The sequence below is a fragment of the Muntiacus reevesi genome, chromosome 2 (assembly GCF_963930625.1).
Source record: "Muntiacus reevesi chromosome 2, mMunRee1.1, whole genome shotgun sequence".
Taxonomy (NCBI): Eukaryota; Metazoa; Chordata; class Mammalia; order Artiodactyla; family Cervidae; genus Muntiacus; species Muntiacus reevesi.
The window spans coordinates 105,376,304-105,396,597 of record NC_089250.1 but is presented as its reverse complement, the minus strand read 5'-3'; the positions used below and the strand labels follow the sequence as shown (position 1 = coordinate 105,396,597).

Genomic DNA, 20,294 nt, shown 5'->3' with positions numbered 1-20,294 from the left:
AATTACCAAACCGGGAGTTTCCCAGGAGATTTGTGGGAAGGGACAAGTGGTCTCTGGGACAAATCATGTGGCATCCCAGCCCATGCAGCTGACCAAGTGTTTAGTATCAAATTCAACAGACTATGATGCATCTGCAGGGGAGTGAGCTACAGGGGACCAGGCCACATTCCCTGGGGACAGAGAGAGGAGTGTGATGAGAGAGGGAGGTCCAGGGGCCCAGCAAAATAACCCGAAGGTTTGGGACTGCAGAGAAATGGAGGATGGAGTCTGGAGACCCCAAATGGTGGCCCATGGGACAATCACGGTCTCCGGGGATATTCTGCTGAGCCCACACACTTTTATTTCAACTAACTGCCGATAATGAAGCACACAGAGAGTACAACAAAAATCTGAATTTCTAGTTTAAGTATTTCAAGGTCCAGCAACACTTGGCACCAACGAGCTCTTGGGGCTGCCCCTTTAGGGCAGGTCGGGGTCAGGGCAGTGTGCTACCCGTGGTGTTTCTGCTGGGTCAGGCACTGTTTGAAACACTTGATGTGAATTAGCTCTTCCCACCTTATGACCTGTGAGAGGTGGGACAAGATGTGAATTTGGAGTCCTGGTTCTCCTTTACACGACTGGTGGGACCCTGATCCTGTCTATACCTTACATCAGCTGCTTGGGGCTACTGGGAGGTGGGTGGGGCAGAGGTGACCCTCTTTGGACAGGTGAGGACACAGGTTAAGCAGGTGAGGGTGAGCCCCAGCCCTCAAGTTGGACGCCCGACAGACGGTAAACCATCCCGAAGGGAGGAGAGTAGGAGATGGATGGCTGATAAGCAGGCCAAGATAATGACACTAGACGGCATGTGGGATTAATAGCTCGGGGTCCCTGTGCCAAGCCAAACAGGAGCCTAATGGCTCTGTGGCCTGTTGGATTTTGATGGATGACTGTGAGGCATACACCGATGTGGGTTTGTGGTAGAAGGGATGGCCTCACCCTTCCCCCCCCTTATATTTGTTCTAACTCCAGAACAGACTGGGAAGATTCATGGGTAGTTAACTGGGATGGGGCAGAGGGATGGCGGGAGGAGGAGTCCCTTAGAAGGGTCCTTTTCTTTCTGAACAAAGGACCCTGGCAGCAAAAGGAGGCATGGTGGAGGGTAAGATCCTACCATGTGGGTCTCAATCCCATTCTGTTACTTATGAGCTGTGTAGCCTTGAGCACTATACTCAACCACTCTGAGTCTCTATCTCCCCTTCTGTAGAGTGGAGGATGATAAGTTGTTATTATGAGGATTAGGGGGCAGAGCCTGGCTGATGACCATCATTATTACTTCTGGGGTTGCATTGACTGTGTTAAGGCTCTGCAGAAGGTGGGAAGGAGCAGGAGGAAGGTGGGGACAGTGGTGTGTCTCTCCAGGTCAGCTCTCTGCCTGGCTGGGGCAGCAGCACCTGGAGCCCTGGGCAGCCCAGAGCAGGGAACGCTAGAAAGTCAGGCTCAGGGCTTCACTGGTGGCTCAGTGGTAAAGAATCTGCCTGCTCATGTGGGAGACACGGGTTTGATCCCTGATCCTGGAGGAGGTCATGTGCTGTGGAGCAACTAAGCCCATGTGCTACAACTGTTAAGCCTGTGCTCTAGAGCCCGGGAGCTGCAACTACTGAGCTCACAGGCAGCAACTGCAGAAGCCCTTGAGCCCTAGAGCCCACACTCGGCAACAAGAGAAGCCTCACTGAGAAGCCCTCACACCGCAACTAGAGAGTAGTCCCAGCTCGCCACAGTTAGAGAAAAGCCTGTTCAGCAACAAAGACTCAGCACAGCCAAAAATAAATAAATAAAATTATTTTTTAAAAAAGAAAATGAGGCTCAGGACGTAGTGCTGGAGGGAGACCCCTTGCTCCCAGTGTGAGTGCTGAGCATGAGTGATGGTTTGGGGGTGCTAGCTGCCAGTTCTGTGTGACACTGGCCAAGCAAGGATGCTCTCTGAATCTCTCTCTCCTCATTCTTCAGGTGGAGAAGCCCCCTGCCCATCTCTCCTTCCTGTGCCCAATAAGTGGGATGCGTGGCACCCAGCTGGGGAGTGACCCTGGGGCAGACACTCCCTCGGCTGGGTAGGGTTTGTTAGCCCAGGAGGGCCAGTCTGACCCCCCTGCCCTTGAGAGAAGGCTTAAGGTTAGGGTGAGCTGGTCTTACCATCTCCCCCTTTGGTCCTGGCCGGCCCTGGAAGGAGAAGAGCAAGTGAGTTGTTTGCAATCAGGACCCCCTCCCCCACAGCTGCCCCTCTCATGACCATCTGTGTCTGCGGCCACGTCAAGGGGGTTGAAATGAACAGAGACGGGCTCTGGACGGGCAGCGGCCTCCCCATGGACTTGGGCATGTGTGCGGGCTCAACCAGGACGGGAGACCCTCAGGAGAACACAGGAGGCACCCTGAGGTGCTGGGGTGGGGGTTCAGGGGGCGAGGGAGTGAGCTGGAGCCTGGGCTCCTTTCAGAATAGCAGGTCAAGCTCTCCAGCCCTCTTCTCTCCCCGCCTCACTCCCTTCCAGCTCCTTCAGGAGGCAGGAAACAGCAAATTCTAGGATGGATGTTGCTCCAGATGCTGAGGGCACAGCTTGGCCGTGGACTTGTGCCCATGGGGCTTGCGGCAACTCATCCTAACGGCCCCTCCTCCCCTTCCCACTGGCAGTGACTTTACACCTCAAGAAGATTCATTTTTATTTAAAGCGCCTTCTAAGGAGTCAGGGTCTCCCAGAAGGACTAAAAGACCCCAGGCTAGTGATCCGGACTAAGCAAGGGGGAGGCGCTCACAGTGTGAGAGGGGCCACTCACCGGTTTGCCGTCGAGCCCAATGGGACCCTGAAAGACAGAGGCCAGATGTGAACACTGTGCATCACAGGTGTTCTGGCAGACAGGCAGCCTGGGGGCGGTTAAGGACACAGGCTCTGGACTCTAACGAGGTAGGGTTCATGTCTCTGCTTCACCACTGGCTGTTATGAGACCATGGGTAAGCCTTGGCTTCCCATTCTAAAATGGGGAATAAAATAATCTCCGACATGGAGTCTTTGTGAAGAGTAAATGAAATGCCACCTGCCGCATGCCCAGCACCTGATGGGTGGCAGTCACCTTGGTACCAAAGTCCTTCTCACCCCAGGGGAGAGTGGATGGCATGCTCCTGGATAGCAGGGCTGGCCAGTACTGAGGCCTGCATGAAAGGCCTGCCTCCTATCCTGCTCTCAGAATCTGTCTTAGGGCTTAAGAGGGGCTCCCCGGACATCCAGATGGCCAGCTGACTGCCCCACACCCCAGGTGGACTGACCCTCAAAGCGAGGTTGGAGGTGGCTTCCTTGAGATGCATCATCTTCCCCAGAGTCCATGGGCCAGCCAGGCTTCCTAGCCTGTGACCTCGCAGCCTGTCTGGTCTGACACGCCTCTAGTTCCATATTGATGTCCCTGTCCTTCTCTGCACTGTGAGTCGAGCACCAGGCTACTCTCCTTGGTGGCTTTCCGTGAAAGCCAGCAGAAGGGGGTCCTTGCTGATGGGGGTTTAATAGTGCACATTCAGCTTGAGCGCCAGCCCTGCCTAAAGTTTATCACCCAGCCAGGACCAGGGGTCTCCGCAGACACAACTCACCAGTCCTCTCCACTTACCGGAAATCCTGGAAAACCTCGGGTGCCTGGCTGACCCTGAAAAGAGTGGGAGAGAAGTGAGGATGGGCGAGGAGGTGAGGAAGCCAAACCTTAGTCTCTGGTTCACCTGGGCTCCCAGAGGGTCCATGGTTTCCCTCGCATTCCACTGTGATCGTCTCTGGGAGACACAGCCTGGGAGGCAGGATGGGGAAAGATGGACATGGACCATCATAGGAAATCTCCTCCAGGGACTAAGGGTGGGAAAGGGGAAAGCAGGTGGTCAGCCTCCTCGGGTCTTTCTGGGAAGTAGCTCCCTGAGCTCCTCACTGCCTGCCTAGATGCTCTGAACCCCTGTGTGGGAATAGGAGGGGGAGCAAGGACATTGGGGACTCAATCTACAGCACACTGAACTCCTTGACTGTGATTGTCCAAGTCCTCTTCATTTACAGATAGTGCTCGTGGCCACCTATCTAAGGATGGTTTGGATATCAGAACTGACCTTCAGAATGTGTTTTCAGGCCAGAACAGGTCAGATTGTCCACTGTCCAGCGTCCTTTCACCCTGGCTGATGGGGCTCTCCTGGTTGGACAATCTCTGGATCCCCCCCATCTTTGTGGGATGCAGAGCCATCATGCCCATTTCCCCAGGGGTGCAGAGTACATAGATTGGTATTCAGGTTGGAAATTTGAGGCAGGTTCATTGGCCACAGTCCAGAAGTTTATGATCCAGATTTAGGACAAAGGAGAAGAGTGGAGGTGATGAGAAACATGAGGCTGTGCAGATCCAGGGCTGGGGTGGGGTGACCAGGAGGTCCAAGGTGACAGAGAGTTGAGAAACCTGGATCCCATCACTCCCCTTCTGAAGAACTAGCCAGGGTTCTCTTCAAGGTCAGCCTCAATCTCATTCCGATGCATCATTTTAGCTCCTTTCCTGCCTCACCTTCCCACCTACTCTCTACCCAGGCGCCCTGGCTGACCTGCTTGTCCCTGGACACACCACATCCTTCACATGACTAACTCTAAGCTTGGAGTCTCCCCTTGGCTGAGATGGCCTCAGTCCCTTCCCAAGTCTGGGGTTTTGAGTCAGGCAGACTGAGTTCTAATCCTGTCTCCTCCACCCACTGAGGGGGGTGTGACTCAGAGCAAGCCACTTATCTTCCCCGTGCCTCAGTTTCCTCATCTATAGAATGGCTATATAGAGTAGCTACATAAATCGCTTTTATAGAGTTTCCTCATCTATAGAATAGCTATATAAACTCACAGGGTCATTCAACTATATCTTCAGAGCCTATTGAGATAGTAGCTGCCACCATCGCGGTAAACTGAACTGAACCTAGGGGCACCAGACACAGTAAGGTTGTTTTTGATCTGATATGTCTCAGGGTCAATGAGGGTTGTCCTTGCCAAGCAGTAGTTTCAAATCAGACCCTGTATCTTGAGGAGGATTTCTTTGGGTTCATCTGCTATAAACATGAAACCTCTCCAGGTTGCTTGGGTCCTCCTTGAATCTGTGGACTTGAGTGTCCAGAGGCCTCTGCTCAGGGCGCATGCTCAGGGGACAAGGCTGGGTGGGACCGGGTCCCTGCAGGCAGAGTCCATGCACTGGTCAGGCCGGTAGCACACTGGAGCATGCTGCAGGCCTGGGATGGGCTTGTGGAAAGCATCCAAAAGGGCAAGAGGGTGGAGATACCACTCATGTAGCAGAAGGACCCAGGCTTCTCTCCTCTCAAGGATAAGTGATGCTAAGAATAGCACAAAGGAGAAAACCCGGAAACCTCCCAGTGTAAACTTTCAGTTATGCTGAACACTGAGAGGCCTGAAGAAAAGGTCAGGAGGAAAGGATTCCAAGAAACATCTTCAGTCCCACTCTGGATAATATTTACATGGTGGGGATAATCACATGGTTTGCTAATTACAGAGCCGTCCCTGGTAGCAGGGTGCGTCTCTTCAACCCAGAGCCAAGTCTGGGGCTAACCAAGGCTTTTTCAGGAGATCTTGGGAAGGATGTTGTCATTGACCAACTGGAAACTGGGTCTCCACTTCCTTGAGAGGTTGGGTATTGGTGAGGCACATGGAGAGGCTTGAAACTGGATTTTAATTTCTCTCTCTTCACATCTATGCCGAAGGTGGACATATCTTCCAATGGTTATTGACTGACTGTATTTATTTGGGAACTGCCTGTGTGCATTCTTTACCAGTAACTCCTACTGCACTGTTTATCTTTTTCCTACTGATTTAAGTAAAGCTCTTTGTCAAGAATAGTAACAGAGAGTCATATGTGTTGCAAATATTCTTTCCAATTTGGCATTTGTCTTTTTTATGGTATACTTTCTGTCATATGGAAACTCTACATTTATGTCAACAAATGTATCAATATTTTCCTATGGCTTCTGGGTTTTAGGTCATGTTTTGAAAGACATTCCTCAGTTCAGAAATATAAATGTTTGCTCATGCTTGTTCTCTAATTTTATGGCTGCATATTTTATATCTAAGTATTTGTTCATTTGAAATTTATTCTGATTTCTATACTGTTTGTAGTTGTCTCAGCATCATTTCCTGAACAATCTATCTTCTTTTTCTATTGGGAAGTGAAGTCTTTATCATGGACCAGATTTCAAGATGCCTTTAGCTTTATTTCTGTTCTGTTTGTTCTTTTAATTGCTCTGTTTCTACAATATGTTTTACTATCTAGTAGAAGAACTACACCTCTCCTTCCTATGCCCCCTTCTCTATTTTTCAAAAAGTTTCTGAAACTCTTACAAGATTTTTTTCCAAACGAAATTGAAGATTGTTTCGTTGAACTCCTAACCACCCACCCCCCAATTCACTGGTATTAGAATCATGTTAAAATTATGGATGATAGATTTATTTGTAGATTAATTTGCTGATTAATATTATGTCCTTGTATACAAGAACAAGGGCTTCCCTGGTGGATCAGATAGTAAAGAATCTGCCTGCAATGCTGGAGACCTGGGTTTGATCCCTGGGTCAGGAAGATCCCCTGGAAAAGGAAATGACAACCCACTCTAGTATTCTTGCCTGGGAAATCCCATGGACAGAGAAGCCTTGCAAGCTACAGTCCATGAGGTTGCAAAAGAGCTGGATACAACTTAGGGACTAAACAACAATATAAGAACAAGGGAAACAAACTTTACGATGCTTTCTAAAATCTCTTCCCTTAATTCAAGGCCAGGGAAGAGAGGGAGCCAGGTGGATCCCTATGTCTTCTTCTCCCTTCCTTTCTCCTGCCTGTATGTGTGTAGGGTAAAGCAACATGCACAAACCAAAGTTTCTGGCTGGAGAGAAACTTCCCTCTTGGCTGACCTCTCAAAGAGGGTCAGTCATGGATCTGTCCAGAGCCTGCCTCAATCCACCTCCCCCACCCCAAGTCAGAGCTGACTATCTTCTCAACAGGACTCGGTGCTAGTAAACACTTACGCTGGGGAGAGGAGGGAAGACAGCCTTGCTTTGTGCAGCATTTGCCGATTTCTGGAAATCTGTGATTCTGTAAATACTCCCATCACAGCCCATTTTAAGCCTTCCAACCAGCCCCACACCTGCAGCCTCTTCTAAACATGCTCAGTGCTGGAGCAGGAAGGATCAGGGGAGCTCTGTAAACCGCAAGTCTGGTCATGTCCCCCCTTAGCAGAACATAACCCAACGGATAAAGTCCCAACTCCTGGACATCATGTCCTTCATAATTGGGTCCTCGCCCACCCCGATAACCTCCTTCTCACCATCCTTGCTCTTGCTTTGTTCTAGAAGAAACTTTCCTGGGACATCCCTGGTGGTTAAGAATCCACCTTACAATGCAGGGGACTGGGTTTCAATGCTTTGTTGGGGAACTAAGAATCCATATGCCACGGAGCAACGAAGCCTGCGTGCTGCAACTACTGAGCCCACGGGTCCCAGTTAGAGCCTGTGTGCTGCAATGAAAGGCTCTGCGTGGCGCAGCTAAGACTCGACACAGCCAAATAAATAAATAATTTTTTTAAAAGAACTTTACCCATTTCTCCAGTAGTTTATAGGAATTGTACCTGCCTTGGAAGTTCTACTCCTCCTTGATCACAGTTTAGTTACCTCTTCCTCCTGGAAGTCCTCCCTGCCTGCCTTCACCCCAGGTCAGGTGCCTCTCTCTGTGTCCCTAATTGTCCCCAGCTAAGCACAGACCATCTGGACTATAATCATGATAGGGTGGTTTCTCTCTGCAAAAGGGTAAGTGGGCTGCAGTCAGGTTTTCATCATCTACACGGGATCTAGGATGCAGTAGGTGCCTGACAAATATTAATAGAATGAATAAATGAAGACACATCCAGCAGGTGTATCAACCTGGTTGTAGGGTGTCTCCTTGTGAGTGAGGGCTGGAACTTTAGAGGGCTCTTCCTTGCCTCTGAAGAAAAGCTACGGGCTCTGGGAAGGAACAAGCTCCCTTTGAGATGGTGGGCTTTCCTAACCTGGGTAATGACCTTTCTAGTACCTGCGAGGCCAGCCAGCGTCTCAGGGTCCCAGCCTCCAGCTCAGCTTAATGGGGCCCACTGTTCCGGCATCTTGAACCATCCTTCACCAAAGTGCGTGGAGGTCCCCTCTTTGCAAAGACCATTTCTAAAGCTCCAAGAGAGGAGGCAGGTGAACCCTAGAGCAGCAAGGCTGGTTCTCATTAGCAGTGTATATTTGAGACCCTTCCTGGCTGAGTGGAAAGCCATATGTTCCCCATCACCCCTGGTCACAGAGGGCTTGCCCACTTGACCTCTGCCCCTTGACTGCATTGGTCCCTTGGTCTTCTGGGGTCCCGTACTCTCACAAACTCCAGGGGGCTTGCTGGGAGGAGATGCAGGGGCTGCCCTGATGTCTAGTGAGGACTCAGTGGGGGTGGGCCCCGCCATCTCTGTGATGTTCACACACAGGCCAAAGTCAGAGGGCCCTGGGTTTGGTCAAGCCTTCTGGTGCCATAAAGCCTCTCTTAACACCAACCCAGCACTCACAGGGAGGGCTTTTTCTGCAAGGTAAATATCCTTTCTTAAACAGTTGAACTTAAAACACGAAAGGGGGTGTTGGGGAAACGATGTTGGCATTGGAATGAGACCGACTGGGCCCAAACCAAGCTCCAGCACTGAGGAGCCAGGTGACCACACGCCAGTCAAGCACCTTTCTTTCCCTCTCTGGGAAATGGGCTGGCAGGGCCTGCCTCACAGTTTTCCTGGGGGCTGAAGGAGACCAGCACATACCTGGTCTTTCAGTTTAGGACCCAGCATGTCTCCAGGTGTCTATGAGAGGGAAGCAGTCGCTATTACCAGAAATAGAAAGTACTTCTCACCCCTGGAACCAAGTCCAGCGTGGTGGTTATATTTATGCACGCTGAGCCAGAAGAAGGGCGGAAGGTTGGAGGGGGGAGGGTGTGGCTAAAGCAGACTCTGCCCTCTGACTGTATTCTCTGGATGTAGGGTCTTTTCAACCACCTCTACGTAGCCTGCTGAAAACTGCAGCTAAGAGGGTGTGAGAGGACCAGCCTGATCCACACAAACGGAGCGTCGTGTCAGATGGGGAGGCAGGCAGAGATGGTGGCCAAGGGGTAGGGCCCGTACTCTGCGTTACTCCCCTGGCCTCCTAGCAGGCCCGCCCCGGGCTTGGTCCTTGCCTTTGGAACCTAGGGCACTGTCTTTCTCTGTGACTTTCCCATCTCCTGACTTGCCCTCTAGCTGCATACCGCCTTTTTTGGGAATACCCAATACATGAGGGGGCTTATAGTCCATTGTGAGAGTGGCCACATGAGCCCAGAAGCACAGGTGATGGGAACTCTGTGGCCGGGAGGTCTGCTTCAGCAGCAGAGGGCAGAGGGCAGACTCTGAGCACACTGCCCGGCTGAGTGTCATATCCTAGCAAGGCCCCACTCATGTGTATGAGTGCAAGTCACTCAACTTCTCTAGGCCTCGATTTTCTCATCTATAAAATGGGTGTGCTCATAGTACCTCCCTGTGAGGTTCTCATGAGGGTTAAGCGAGCTGCTATGTGTAAAGGTCTCAGGATCCTGCCTGCCATAGAGTAAGTGCAAAGTGTCAATCTTTAGCCCTATTGTGTGGTCTGAGCCATGGAAACCTGTTGAAAGGCCTGTCTGTGCAGCCCAGGACCCTTCAATCCCTGCCTCCAGCCCAGGCCCCCGACTGGCCAGCCCTGCCAGCCCCACTCTATCCTTTGGCTCCCCCTGCTAAAATTCCTGGGCTCTCCCCCTCTGCTCCCCGCTCTCACCATAGCCCCTCCCTGACTGCACAGCCACAAGGGTCCCCTCCCTTGGACAGAGCTTAGCAATTTGCTCTCTGACCCCTCTCCTTAGTCTGTGGGTAGGAGACTCCTGCTTGCCATTGAACGCAGGGGGACAAGTTAGAAGGCTTCATCCACCCACTGGGTGAGGCTCTGGGGAATCTGAGGCTAGGCCTCCGCATCCCTTCCCCCCTCCCATACATGGTCAGTCAGCAAAAGAGCCCAGCGGAGCATAGAGACCGCAGCCCATTGCTATGGGGGAAGCCCTGGGGCCAGGGGTCCTGGGTTCTAATCCTTCTCTATCTGCGGGACCCCGGCCAAGCCCCTTCCCATCCCTGTGCCTCAGTTTCCCTTTCTGAGAGGTCCATTCTGCTCTGACAATTGGAGATTTGATTGAAGCCCCGTGTTTTTTTCTCTGAGAAAAAGTCAGTCCTCCTTCCCACAGTCACGGTATCTTCCTGCAGCATCACCCGAGCCCCCCTTTTGGTCCCTAAGGAACTGTGCTGGAGGGGAAGCCTCTCGCAATTTTCCCAAGCCCCTGGCCACTGGGCAGAGGGTACTGGGACCCAGCACTGAGCACAAAAAAGAGCTTTTGTGGGCGAGTGATGGGCAGGCTTTGCTAAGACCAGGAGTGGGAGCTTGGGTCAGGAAACCAGGCCTCTGGGGTAGCTGCTCCCTGGGCTTCTGGAAACAAGTCTTGTACCCTGGAAAGCTGGAGGACCAGGCCTCCCCACCCCAAGCAGAGCCAGCACTTCCTCCCTCTGCCTGTAAACAGCAGGGCCGCCTCACAGCTGTTGTCATTTCGTGGCTAGAGGGGTGGCTCTCAACCTTCCCAAGAGGGTGTAACTGAGGCAGATTTAGGCTACTTTCTTTAACATCGACAGCAGCACTGAAGCCTGGCCGGGCTGACCGCATCCCATATGGTGGGCATCACACCCAGAGGCACAGCCAGGACTTGTGTACCCCGCTCCCCACTCAGCCCTTCTCATTAACTCACCCATCCATCCATCTCAAAGAAGGGCAAAAACCACTTACAGGGGGGCCGCGGGGACCAATGATGGACATGCCGGCATCTCCTGGGGCGCCCTGTGGGGGAGAGAAAGAGGGAGGAGGGGGAGAGGGAGGGGATGGGAGGAGGGAGGAGCAGAAGGGAGAAGCTGGCAGGTGGGGAAGGCAGAGAGGGCGAGGGGGGACCCCAAGACCCAGAGACCGCAGGACAAGGGGCAGAAAATGTGGAGGAAGATGAAGGACTCACAGGAGAAGGGATGAGAAGAGGATGAACGGAACATTCCAGAAGGACCAAGAAGGGCAGTGGGGAAGCAGGAGGAAAGGAGAGAGGAGATACAAGTGAGAGCACATGGTTGGGGACCAGAGAAAGAGTGCGGCGGGCCCCCAGGCCGGGAAGCGGGGAGAAGAGGATTTCGAGCAGGGATGGGGAAGAGGGAGGTGCCGGGGGTGGGGGAGAGAGGGAAGGAGGGAGACTCAGCTCAGCCACGGCTGCTCAGGCCCTAGAGGCATCCCCACAGGGCCCGGCTCAGGATGCTCCCCAGCCAAATCTCACACCCCCGAGTCTCCTTCCCCAGGCCCCAGTGCCCACGCAGCTGCACCCCGTGACTGCCAGATAGCAGCCCCCTGGATGGATCTGCTGTAAACGAGACACACACTTGCCGTGTGGGCCCAGCAGACCTGAGCCCGGAGGTTAGGGCTGCCTTGGCCTCCTAGTCCCGGTGTTGAGTGACACAGAGGGGTCAAGCCTGCGGCAGAGTTTTCAGCCCGGAGAGGACGGTGGATGCTGGGCTGGGGGCTCGAAGTGCCATGTGGTCCAGCTGCCTCGATAAGCTTGTGTGTGTGTGTGTGTGTGTGCTGGAGCCTGGGGAAGTGTGACAGAAATGGGGCGAAGGTTGTATGGACACAGGTGGGGGTGAGAGGTGATGGTCCTGCAGAAGGATCCTGATGGTGCCCCGCTGGAGGACAGCAGGATGCTACTTCCCTCCAGGAGTCCAGGAAATGCCCAGGCCTCAACTGCAGGTCTTGCTTTGCCTCACGGAAACTCTCAGCCCATATATCTCCTCTGTGAACAGGATGCTGAGAGAAACTCTGCTGCCCTTACAGGGCAAGGGATGGAAATGCATTTGTAAAATGTCATGCCTCACATGCAGGTGAAGAGTGAATTCAAATTAGTAGCTGTTAATTCCATTGCAATTATATAATAATTTTTATACAAGGCAACACAGTGTGATGGGTAGGAGCCAGAATGCTTGGGTTTGAAGCCCAGCTCTGCTCTGTGCTGGCTGACCTTGGGCTACTTAAGTTCTCTCTGCCTCAGTTTCCTTACCTGTAATGCAGAGATAATAGCGGCTGTCTCGTAGGGTGGATGTGAAAATCTCATGAGATAATGGTGTAAAATGCTTAAAAGAATGCCTGGTCTCCGAAGGGGCTAACAAGTGTCTGCTATTGTCCTTATACTGTGATCGTGTCCCCTGTCTTTCTCCTGGGTGGTTTAACCACCTGTGAGGGTGAGACCCAGCCTTCGTTATACTTGGAGGACAGCATAGGACAGTGGTTAGGGACCCGCGTCTGACTCGGAGTCAGGCACCCCGGGAATCATCTCCAGCTCTGTCACTTTTAAAATATTTTTTTAAATTTTTTAATTGTTTGGTCATGCCATGAGGCCTGTGGGATCTTAGTTCCCAGACTAGGGATTGAACCTGTGCCTCCTGCAGTGGAAGCGCCAAGTCTTAACCCCTGGACGGCCAGGGAAGCCCCCAGCTCTGTCACTTTCTGCTCTGTGACTCTGGGTCTGTGACCCTGCCTCTCTGTGCTCCAGTTCCCTCTCACGTAAATGAGACCACCAAGCCTCCCTGGAAGGGCCACATCACTGTTACCTGGGATGTTACTGTTACAGAGTAAACCGCTTAAACAGCGCCTGACAGTTTGTGCGTAATACACGGTTGTTGCTGTCATTACGGTTGTCACTTTTATTTCGGAGATAGGGAGACTGGCAGAAATACACACTGTGGTGTCCACGCGAGGAAGTGTGGAGCTGGGACCAGGAGTCTGCGTCTCGCCCTCTGGTCATCTCTAATCCTGTGGGACCTCGGGCAAGCCCCACACCCACTCGGGGCCTCATCTCGAGAGCCAGCTGGTTAGCTGCACTGCTCTATAATCCCTCAGAGCCCACCCAGTTCTGGGACAGGACTGTCTCTTCGGCGTCTCGCTTCCTGGGAGACTCCTCTCCATCACCCCCGGAGTCTGTCTGGGTGTTTGCCGGGGGACTCTCTCGGGGGCAGCACAAAGAGAGTGTCCAGGTCTGAGGGGGCAGTGGTGGGCTGCAGGTGGGGGTAGAACCAGTCACATACAACGGCAGCTGGTGCTCTCCTCACCTCTGGGAAGGGTGACTGTCTAAGGCCAAAATCAGAGCCAGGAGGCCACGTGCAGCCCCTACGGGCTGCAGAGACCCCTCAGCCAGGGAAGTGGGACCTCAGCCAGGGAAGTGGGACCTCAGCCCACGACTCCTGCCTGTGGGGTGGAGGCTGTTAGGAGACCCGGCCGTGACAGGCTGCGAGGGCAGAGCAGCCCAGGCTGGCATCCTCCACTGGGGCCTGTGCACCAGAAGGGGGGCTGGAGTGGGGGGCTTCCAAAAGCCCCCACGAGTCCAGGGGGTGGAGGCGCCGGTGCAGAGGGGAAAGTGTGGACTCACCTTCTCGCCTGGTTGGCCCTTTCCTCCCTGGGGCGATCACATGCAACATGGGGTGCAGGGAAGAGAGAGGGAGGGAGGGAGAGAAAAAAGAAAGGATGAGAGGGAGACACGCACAAGAAGTCGTGTTAATGGCATGACGACCAAACACAAGAAATCACCGTGAAATGAGAAACAAAACAAAACGCAGATGCTGACACTCGACAGGTCCCGAATCTGGCAAGCATGGCTCATGGCCGGCTGTCGTCTCAGCCCAGAGGCTGGCCCCAGCCAGATAACGAAGAAGGAAATAGTGGCAGGGGCCTTAAGTGGCCCTCTAGACGTGTGTGTGTATGTGTGTATGTGTGAGTGACAGACAGAGAGACAGAAAGACGGAGAGCCCACCCAGGCCAGAAACATGTCTGAGGAGCCGTGGCCCCGGCAGCCTGGGTCATCTGAGGAGGGAGTGGGCATGGGAGAGACTTTCTCAAGGACTGTGAGGTGAGGTGGAGTCTAGTCCTTTTGAAGGTCTAGCTGAACACCAAGCACAAAATTGCCAAGCTAGACACGGCAGGAGTCATTAGGGGTGGCCAGGCAAGATGCGAAGAGGAGCACAGACAGAAGGACACACATCTGGGAAGACGGAGGATGCATCCGGGATGCAGAGGGAAGTGGGTCATGGCCAAGGACCCCTGGACCCAGGGTGACCAATCAACCCTCATTCATAGCAGCCAGGGGCGCCACCTTTGGTGAATCACGAGAACATCTCAGGCATATCACACCCACTGGCCACCCCAGTACTTATCAGGTGGTCCATGCCAGGACGCCTACTGAGCAGCCAAATGGGTCCATTGTCACATGTAAAACAGCACAAGCAGCATAAAAGCACCAAGGCGGTTTGAAAATAGCTTTGTGTAGAAGGAAATGGGGAGACCTCCTGTTGTTCTCTCTCCTGCTGCACCGCCCCCCCTGCACTGTGGTCAGAACAAGGCTTGGATGGACATTTCCTGGGGGGACACATCCATAGGGCCCAAGAAGGAGGGCATGAGGGGGCAGGCCTGGAGGGGCTGCTTTGCACTCTGCAGGCTTCCCTGCTGGCTGGTGGTTGCCTGCAGGGTAGAGACTCCTGAAGCTTACCTGTCAGGAGCAAGGACTTGGGTGTCTTGGGTACCAGACCCAACTCCACGCCAATCCTGGGTAAACTGAGCCTCAACGTGCTCATAGACAAACAGACTCTCAGAGGGCTGCGGTGGAGAACGAACCTGGCCCAGGCTTTCCCAAAGTGAGCCCCTGAGAAAGGCTGGCTGAATGTCATCCCCCTACTCTACACAGGACCCACTGAAAGCCTGGGGGACTCAGGGTTTGGAGTTAGAGAGCTGATGCCTAGAGAAAGGGTCAGGCAGGAATGCCACAGTGCTGTGATCTGGGGAGTGGTGGGAGAACCACACAACGGGGAGGCCCAGGGCTCCCAATCTCCCTGTCTTGATGGTTCTCGGGTGGCCCAAGGGAGCTCAAAACTCTGCGACATTGTCCTGAAGCTCTGGAATGTCCCAGAACCTAGGCCTAGAACTTGGCTTCACCCTAAGGATCAGACCCTCCTTAGAGCTGTGATGCCCATGGAGGGGATTTGGGAGGTGGGAGGCAGGATTCCATTATTAGGGTCAAGAGCACAGATCTAGAATCAGGTTGCCTGGATTAAAGTCACTGATAAGCCACTTCCTGAACCTGTGGCCTTGGGACAGACACTTAACATCTGAGCCTCGGTTTTCTCATCTGAACGATGGCGGTGGACAGCGTGCCTGCCTCATGTAGTTCTTGGGAAGACCGAATGAGCTGATGCATGGAAGTCCCTGAGCACAAGAGGCAGCACTTTCAAGTGTTAGCTGTGATCTAGCGGCTTTGCGCACTGGGCTCACACCAGGCCAGCCTATGCACACAGGATGCCTGACCCAGGCTTAAGGCCAACCCAGGCCAAGAGGTGATGTGAACAAGGTAAAAGCATGTGTGTGACATGGAAAGATGGCACGGGGTTGGTCAGGGGCACTGGAAACCAGGGTGAAGGTTGAGGCTGGCGGTTGGTGGGGAATCAGAGGTCAGTCGGGTAGAGTAGCTCGGGCCACGTCCTAGACTTGGAGGGGGGGGGTGTGGTTATCACTGCCTTAGGCAGCCACCAGGTGCTGCCTTTCCAAGCCCTAGGAAAAACCCTGGTGCTGGGCCCTCAAAGCCTAGCGCTAATGTTCCCATTTGTGACACAAGCTCCCTATCAAATCTTCCGTTTCACCATCTTATTTTTTCATCAGGAAACGAAGGTTTTAACCCCCACCTTCCTGGTGAGGATTGAAGGCACTGCCTGGAAGGAAGCCCTGTCTTCATCACTAGCCTCCATCTAGGGAAGATGCCTCCAAATACTGGTTACACTGTAGTTTCTGTAGGACACTGTCTGTTCGTGTTTCCTGCCATCTTTCACTGCTCTTGCTGGAGGATGGTTGCAGGAACAGCTATAAATCTGAGGGTGTCTGCCAGTCTTGAGGAGAGGGGGGTGTTAGGGAGCAGAGTGGATGGGAATCCTTGGTAGTGATTGGCAAAGAGCCAATTCGTGCCGTTTTTGGATTTTTCCTTTGCCATGGCAGTTCTCTGGAGAGTTAAAGCCATTTTGCAAGATCTGAAGGATTGGAATAAACCATTCCCCTCCTCCTTGAGTGTCCTTTCTGCAGCAGCCTTGGGTGGGGAGAAGTGAGAGGTCCAACTGCCTCCTAGCGGGGTGGGGTGGTCTGCAGGCCAGGCCAGCACAGGGAAGCAAGCAACAGCTGCCCGAGCAGGCAGAGATGCTCCAACTCACCACACGTCCAGGCATCCCAATGGCACCTTTGTCCCCCTGATGAAGGAGGCAGAAACAATTAGAGATGGCCAGAGCCGGGCCAGCATGTGAGGGGCCCCATGGCTAGCTACACCCAAGATCTGGTTTGCCTGGGTGCTTGGGACGATTCCCAGGCATTGTGGGTGAACTTGCCCCTTGAGCCCCACAGACTGTTCGGTCGCATCCTTGTCATGCTCAGCCTCAAGGCAGGGAGAGTGAATGGCAGCTCCCATCTGACAGAAGGGTGAATCACTACCCTCGCTCTGTCTCTGCCAGAGCTGGGGAACAGCGCCCATGGTGCCCAGCTCCTTCCCAAGCCCTGTGTCTGCAAAGACTACCAACAGAGTCCTGCCCCTCCTCGCCACCAACCTGGCACCCACAGTGCGCCCTGTGGCTTCAGCCACATCACGAGTTTCAGCTGCTCAGAGCAAACTGCTTTATTTTGCAGCCAGGGGTTATATCTCCTCATTCTGGAAATCTGCTTATTAAGTTTTACTCCTCACTCTTTTGGTAGAGAATATTTTTTTGCAATCATATATGTGCAGACTCATAAAATCTGGGGTAGGACTTGGGGTTTGCTGGGAGCCTGGAAGGATGGAAAGTCACAGGAGCTGAAAATCAGACAGTGTTTTTCCCTGTAGAGCTGGGTTCGTGGCTTCATCTGAAGGGTGGGCATTTCTGGAGTGATTTTTGTGTCTGCTGATGCCACTTAGGCAAAATGTCCTGAGGGATAATTAACATCCTAAGATGTACATGGACACACCAGGGAGTAGCAACCAGCTCTGAATTAGGGTCCTGTTACACGTACACTGTCAAGACTGAAGGTGTCTTCAGTAAGTGTTCAGACTTTGGGAGAGAGTGGCAGGGTTGCAGTGAGGGTTATGAGCACGGATCATAACCATGATCCATGAGCTCCCTGAAGCTCCCTGAGCATCCGGGCCTCCCTCCTGGGGCTGCTGAGAGGATGCCAAGAAACGATGGCTCTGGGAATCTAACTCTGGGTGCCTTCACCTGGTGAGTGCCGTGTAAACTGCGCCTACAGGTACTGAGCCCAGCAAGGTGCCAGGGAAGTGATTGTTATAAACATTTGTGTACCTCACACTTTTGGATTTTACAACAAGGGACCAGCATCAGCAGATCTTTTTGTGGGTCACTCCCAGGCTCCTTCATGGGGAAGCCTGAGTAGGGCCGTGACCCTTCCCACTGAGGACGCCAGCCCACTGGTCGTTGGTTGTGACATCCCAATGGCCCACTTGCTCTTGTGCTTTTGAATGATCTTGCAGGATGTGTGTTTTGGTTTCATTTCTTTTTTTTTTAAAAACTAATGGTCTTTGCAGTCCTGGCCATAAAACGCTTGGGTTAGGGATGGGCATGGAGTGGCCGGAGACTGGAAATTCTTGTGTGGCGGCCCCTGCTTTGCAAATTGCCCCCAAATGCTTTTTAAAGGTGGACGTTGTCAGAAAAAAACAAAGTCTGCCCACGTTCCCCCAGTCATCTGATTTTCCCCCCTCCTTGGATTTCATGGGACAGATTGCCCTGTCCTTCTTTGCTCCAGGGTTTGTACTTGCTGGGACAGTTTTCATTTTTCAAAGCTAAACATTCTCCCACATGTATTTCATTAAGAGTCCTTGCTAGATTTGAATTCTAGAAGTTACTGGTTTAGTCAAGAGGTTATAGCACAATTCACATTGAAAAGAGGAGTAACTGGGATAGAAAGATGGACAGGAGGCTCTGCAATCCAACTGAGGTGGCCTTCGGGGCAGGGAGAGAGGGCAGCTTGGTGCCAGCCCTGGCTTCCCCTAAACGCCCACCTTGGCCCTCTGGCTGGCTAGGGCATCTCGCCTGAGCCAACAGCTATCTGAGGGCCCATGGTATCCAGTACTCCATGCATCGATGCCCCAGGCTACACTCCACAGGGCAATGCCTTTGAAGACTTTAAAGATGGGTCTCAGATGCCCAGTATGGATCACAGAAAACAGCAGTATGGGATGTTGTGCGATAACATGGGGTCTTCAACTGGTCTACCTCTGAGGCTTGGACAATCAGACCAGCTATTTTCCCTCTCTATTTCCTCATCTATAAAATGGGCATAACAGTACCCATTTTATTGAGTTGGTGAACAAATCAAATGTATAAAGAGCTGCCTGGCATGTATTAAGGTCTCAGTGAGAGAAGGCTATGAGTACTATTTCTACTTTTGTCCCAAAGCCCCCATGGTTACTGGACCCAGCTTCTCCAGCACTCAGAAATGGTAACTCAGGGGGAAAATAAAGCTTTTGAGTCTACTCTTACCAGGGGACAAAGCAGGGACAGTGGCCTTCAATGAAGCTGGTATGCAGGAGGATAACCAGCAAGCCAGGGGGCTGCCTTCCCATCCAGCCCCCCATTATGGGGCCACCAGTGTGAAGTCAGGTGCAGCCCTGCAGGGGCCTGCATGCTGTCATCTGCCTGCCTGGGGCCCCAGGAAAGGTACCCAGGTGTTTCACCCTCAGCCGTAGGTTAGAGATGCTGAAGAGAGGCCTCCCATCCAGACACACCTGGTGGAAAGCGGCCACCCACCCTCTCCTGTCCTTGGATGGAGGAAGAGCCTGTGAGAGAAAGGCAAAGCAAAAAAGAAATGAAAGGTACTTACCGGGAGGCCGGGTCTTCCAGCAGGACCCTGAAATTAAGGAGTAAAAGTGAAGTTTAGGAAGGTCAGGGTATTGCAATATCTGATAGTTCCAACTAGCTGTGTGACCTTGGAGTCCCTTGTGCTCTATGAGCCTCTGTTATTTTATAAACAAAATGGAGACAGGGCCTTAATCACTAAACTTCCTTTCAGTCGTAGCATGCATTCAGTCACTCATTCATTCATTCAGGAAAGCAGTTAGCAGAGGTCTTCTCTGTGCCAGGCCCAGGGTCTGTGCAGGGAACAGAAGACAAGAATGCCGCTTCATAATTATCCCTCAAGGAGTATCAGAGCTCCGGGCCTCAGCAGCAAGTCCCCTCTCTGAGCCTCTGTGCCTCAGGGTCTCTGCTCACGTGTTCTGGCCCTGGCCTGGGAAAGGGCCTGAGGGCCTGGGGCTTGGCCCTCCCTGTCCTACGACACAGAAGCCAGACACCATCTCTGGTGCAGCCGGTCTGCCTGGGACACTTCTGGTGGACCTGCCCCATCCGCGCCAATGGACTGTGACTAGGGAGCAGAGGGTGGGAAAGGGTGGGAGCCTCCCTTGGGGGGACCCCTTCCCCTCTGTTGGGATGGTGAGGGGAGCAGTGGGACTTCCTTTCTTTCATGCTTCTAACTGGCTTCAGGCTACTCTCTCTACAGGGGATAGGCCCTGAGAGTGAGCAGGAGGCTGGACCCCACCCCATGTGGCTCCAGGAGCCTGTCCTCACTGACCACAGCCATGTCTGTCTCAAACCCTTTATATGAATAACTCTAGGACTCTTGCCTAGCGCAATTCTGGGTGTAGACTAAAGACTCCCTATGATGGATCTAAAATCCCTTGAAAAGAGGAAAACACTCAACAAAGCATTGCTCATAATAGTTATTCTCAGAGTCATATGCACAGGAGGGGGTGCAGGAATGCAGGAGCTTCTGAGAAGCGCATATGTTTTTCCTTCTGGCCTCCAACTTCCAGATAGATCTGATACAAGAGGGTGGTGGAGAAACTGCTCTAGGAGCTGCCTGGTGGGATGTCACAGGGCACCCTGCAGAGGGTGGGAGGACTACCTGGAGAGAGCTTTTGGAGCCAAGCCCCACCGTGGCATGGCCAAGGCCTGGGGTCAGGAGAGACAGAGTCTTGGTAAGGGAGAAGCAGGCTTCAATTAACAGCAGGGCTCTGGGGTCAGCCAGCCCGGCTGTCATTTTTAGTCAGTGACCTCAGGCAAGTCACTTGGCCTCCCTGTACCTCAGTTTCCT

The 20,294-nt window shown here is 52.9% G+C and overlaps 1 protein-coding gene across 1 annotated transcript in view; it reads right to left on the bottom strand.

The window, feature by feature from the left end:
- LOC136159825 (collagen alpha-1(XIII) chain-like) overlaps positions 1 to 19,046 on the bottom strand; it is an 82,626-nt gene extending 63,580 nt beyond the window's left edge. Inside the window, exons 1-7 of the mRNA XM_065922495.1 lie at positions 19,026 to 19,046; positions 16,376 to 16,411; positions 13,561 to 13,587; positions 10,896 to 10,946; positions 3,628 to 3,663; positions 2,809 to 2,835; positions 2,173 to 2,199 (exon numbers count right to left, since the gene is read on the bottom strand). Of these exons, the coding sequence (XP_065778567.1) occupies positions 2,173 to 2,199; positions 2,809 to 2,835; positions 3,628 to 3,663; positions 10,896 to 10,946; positions 13,561 to 13,587; positions 16,376 to 16,390 (183 nt within the window). The 5' untranslated portion in view covers positions 16,391 to 16,411; positions 19,026 to 19,046. The remainder of the gene's footprint in view (positions 1 to 2,172; positions 2,200 to 2,808; positions 2,836 to 3,627; positions 3,664 to 10,895; positions 10,947 to 13,560; positions 13,588 to 16,375; positions 16,412 to 19,025) is intronic.
- Between the last annotated feature and the right edge of the window lie 1,248 nt (positions 19,047 to 20,294).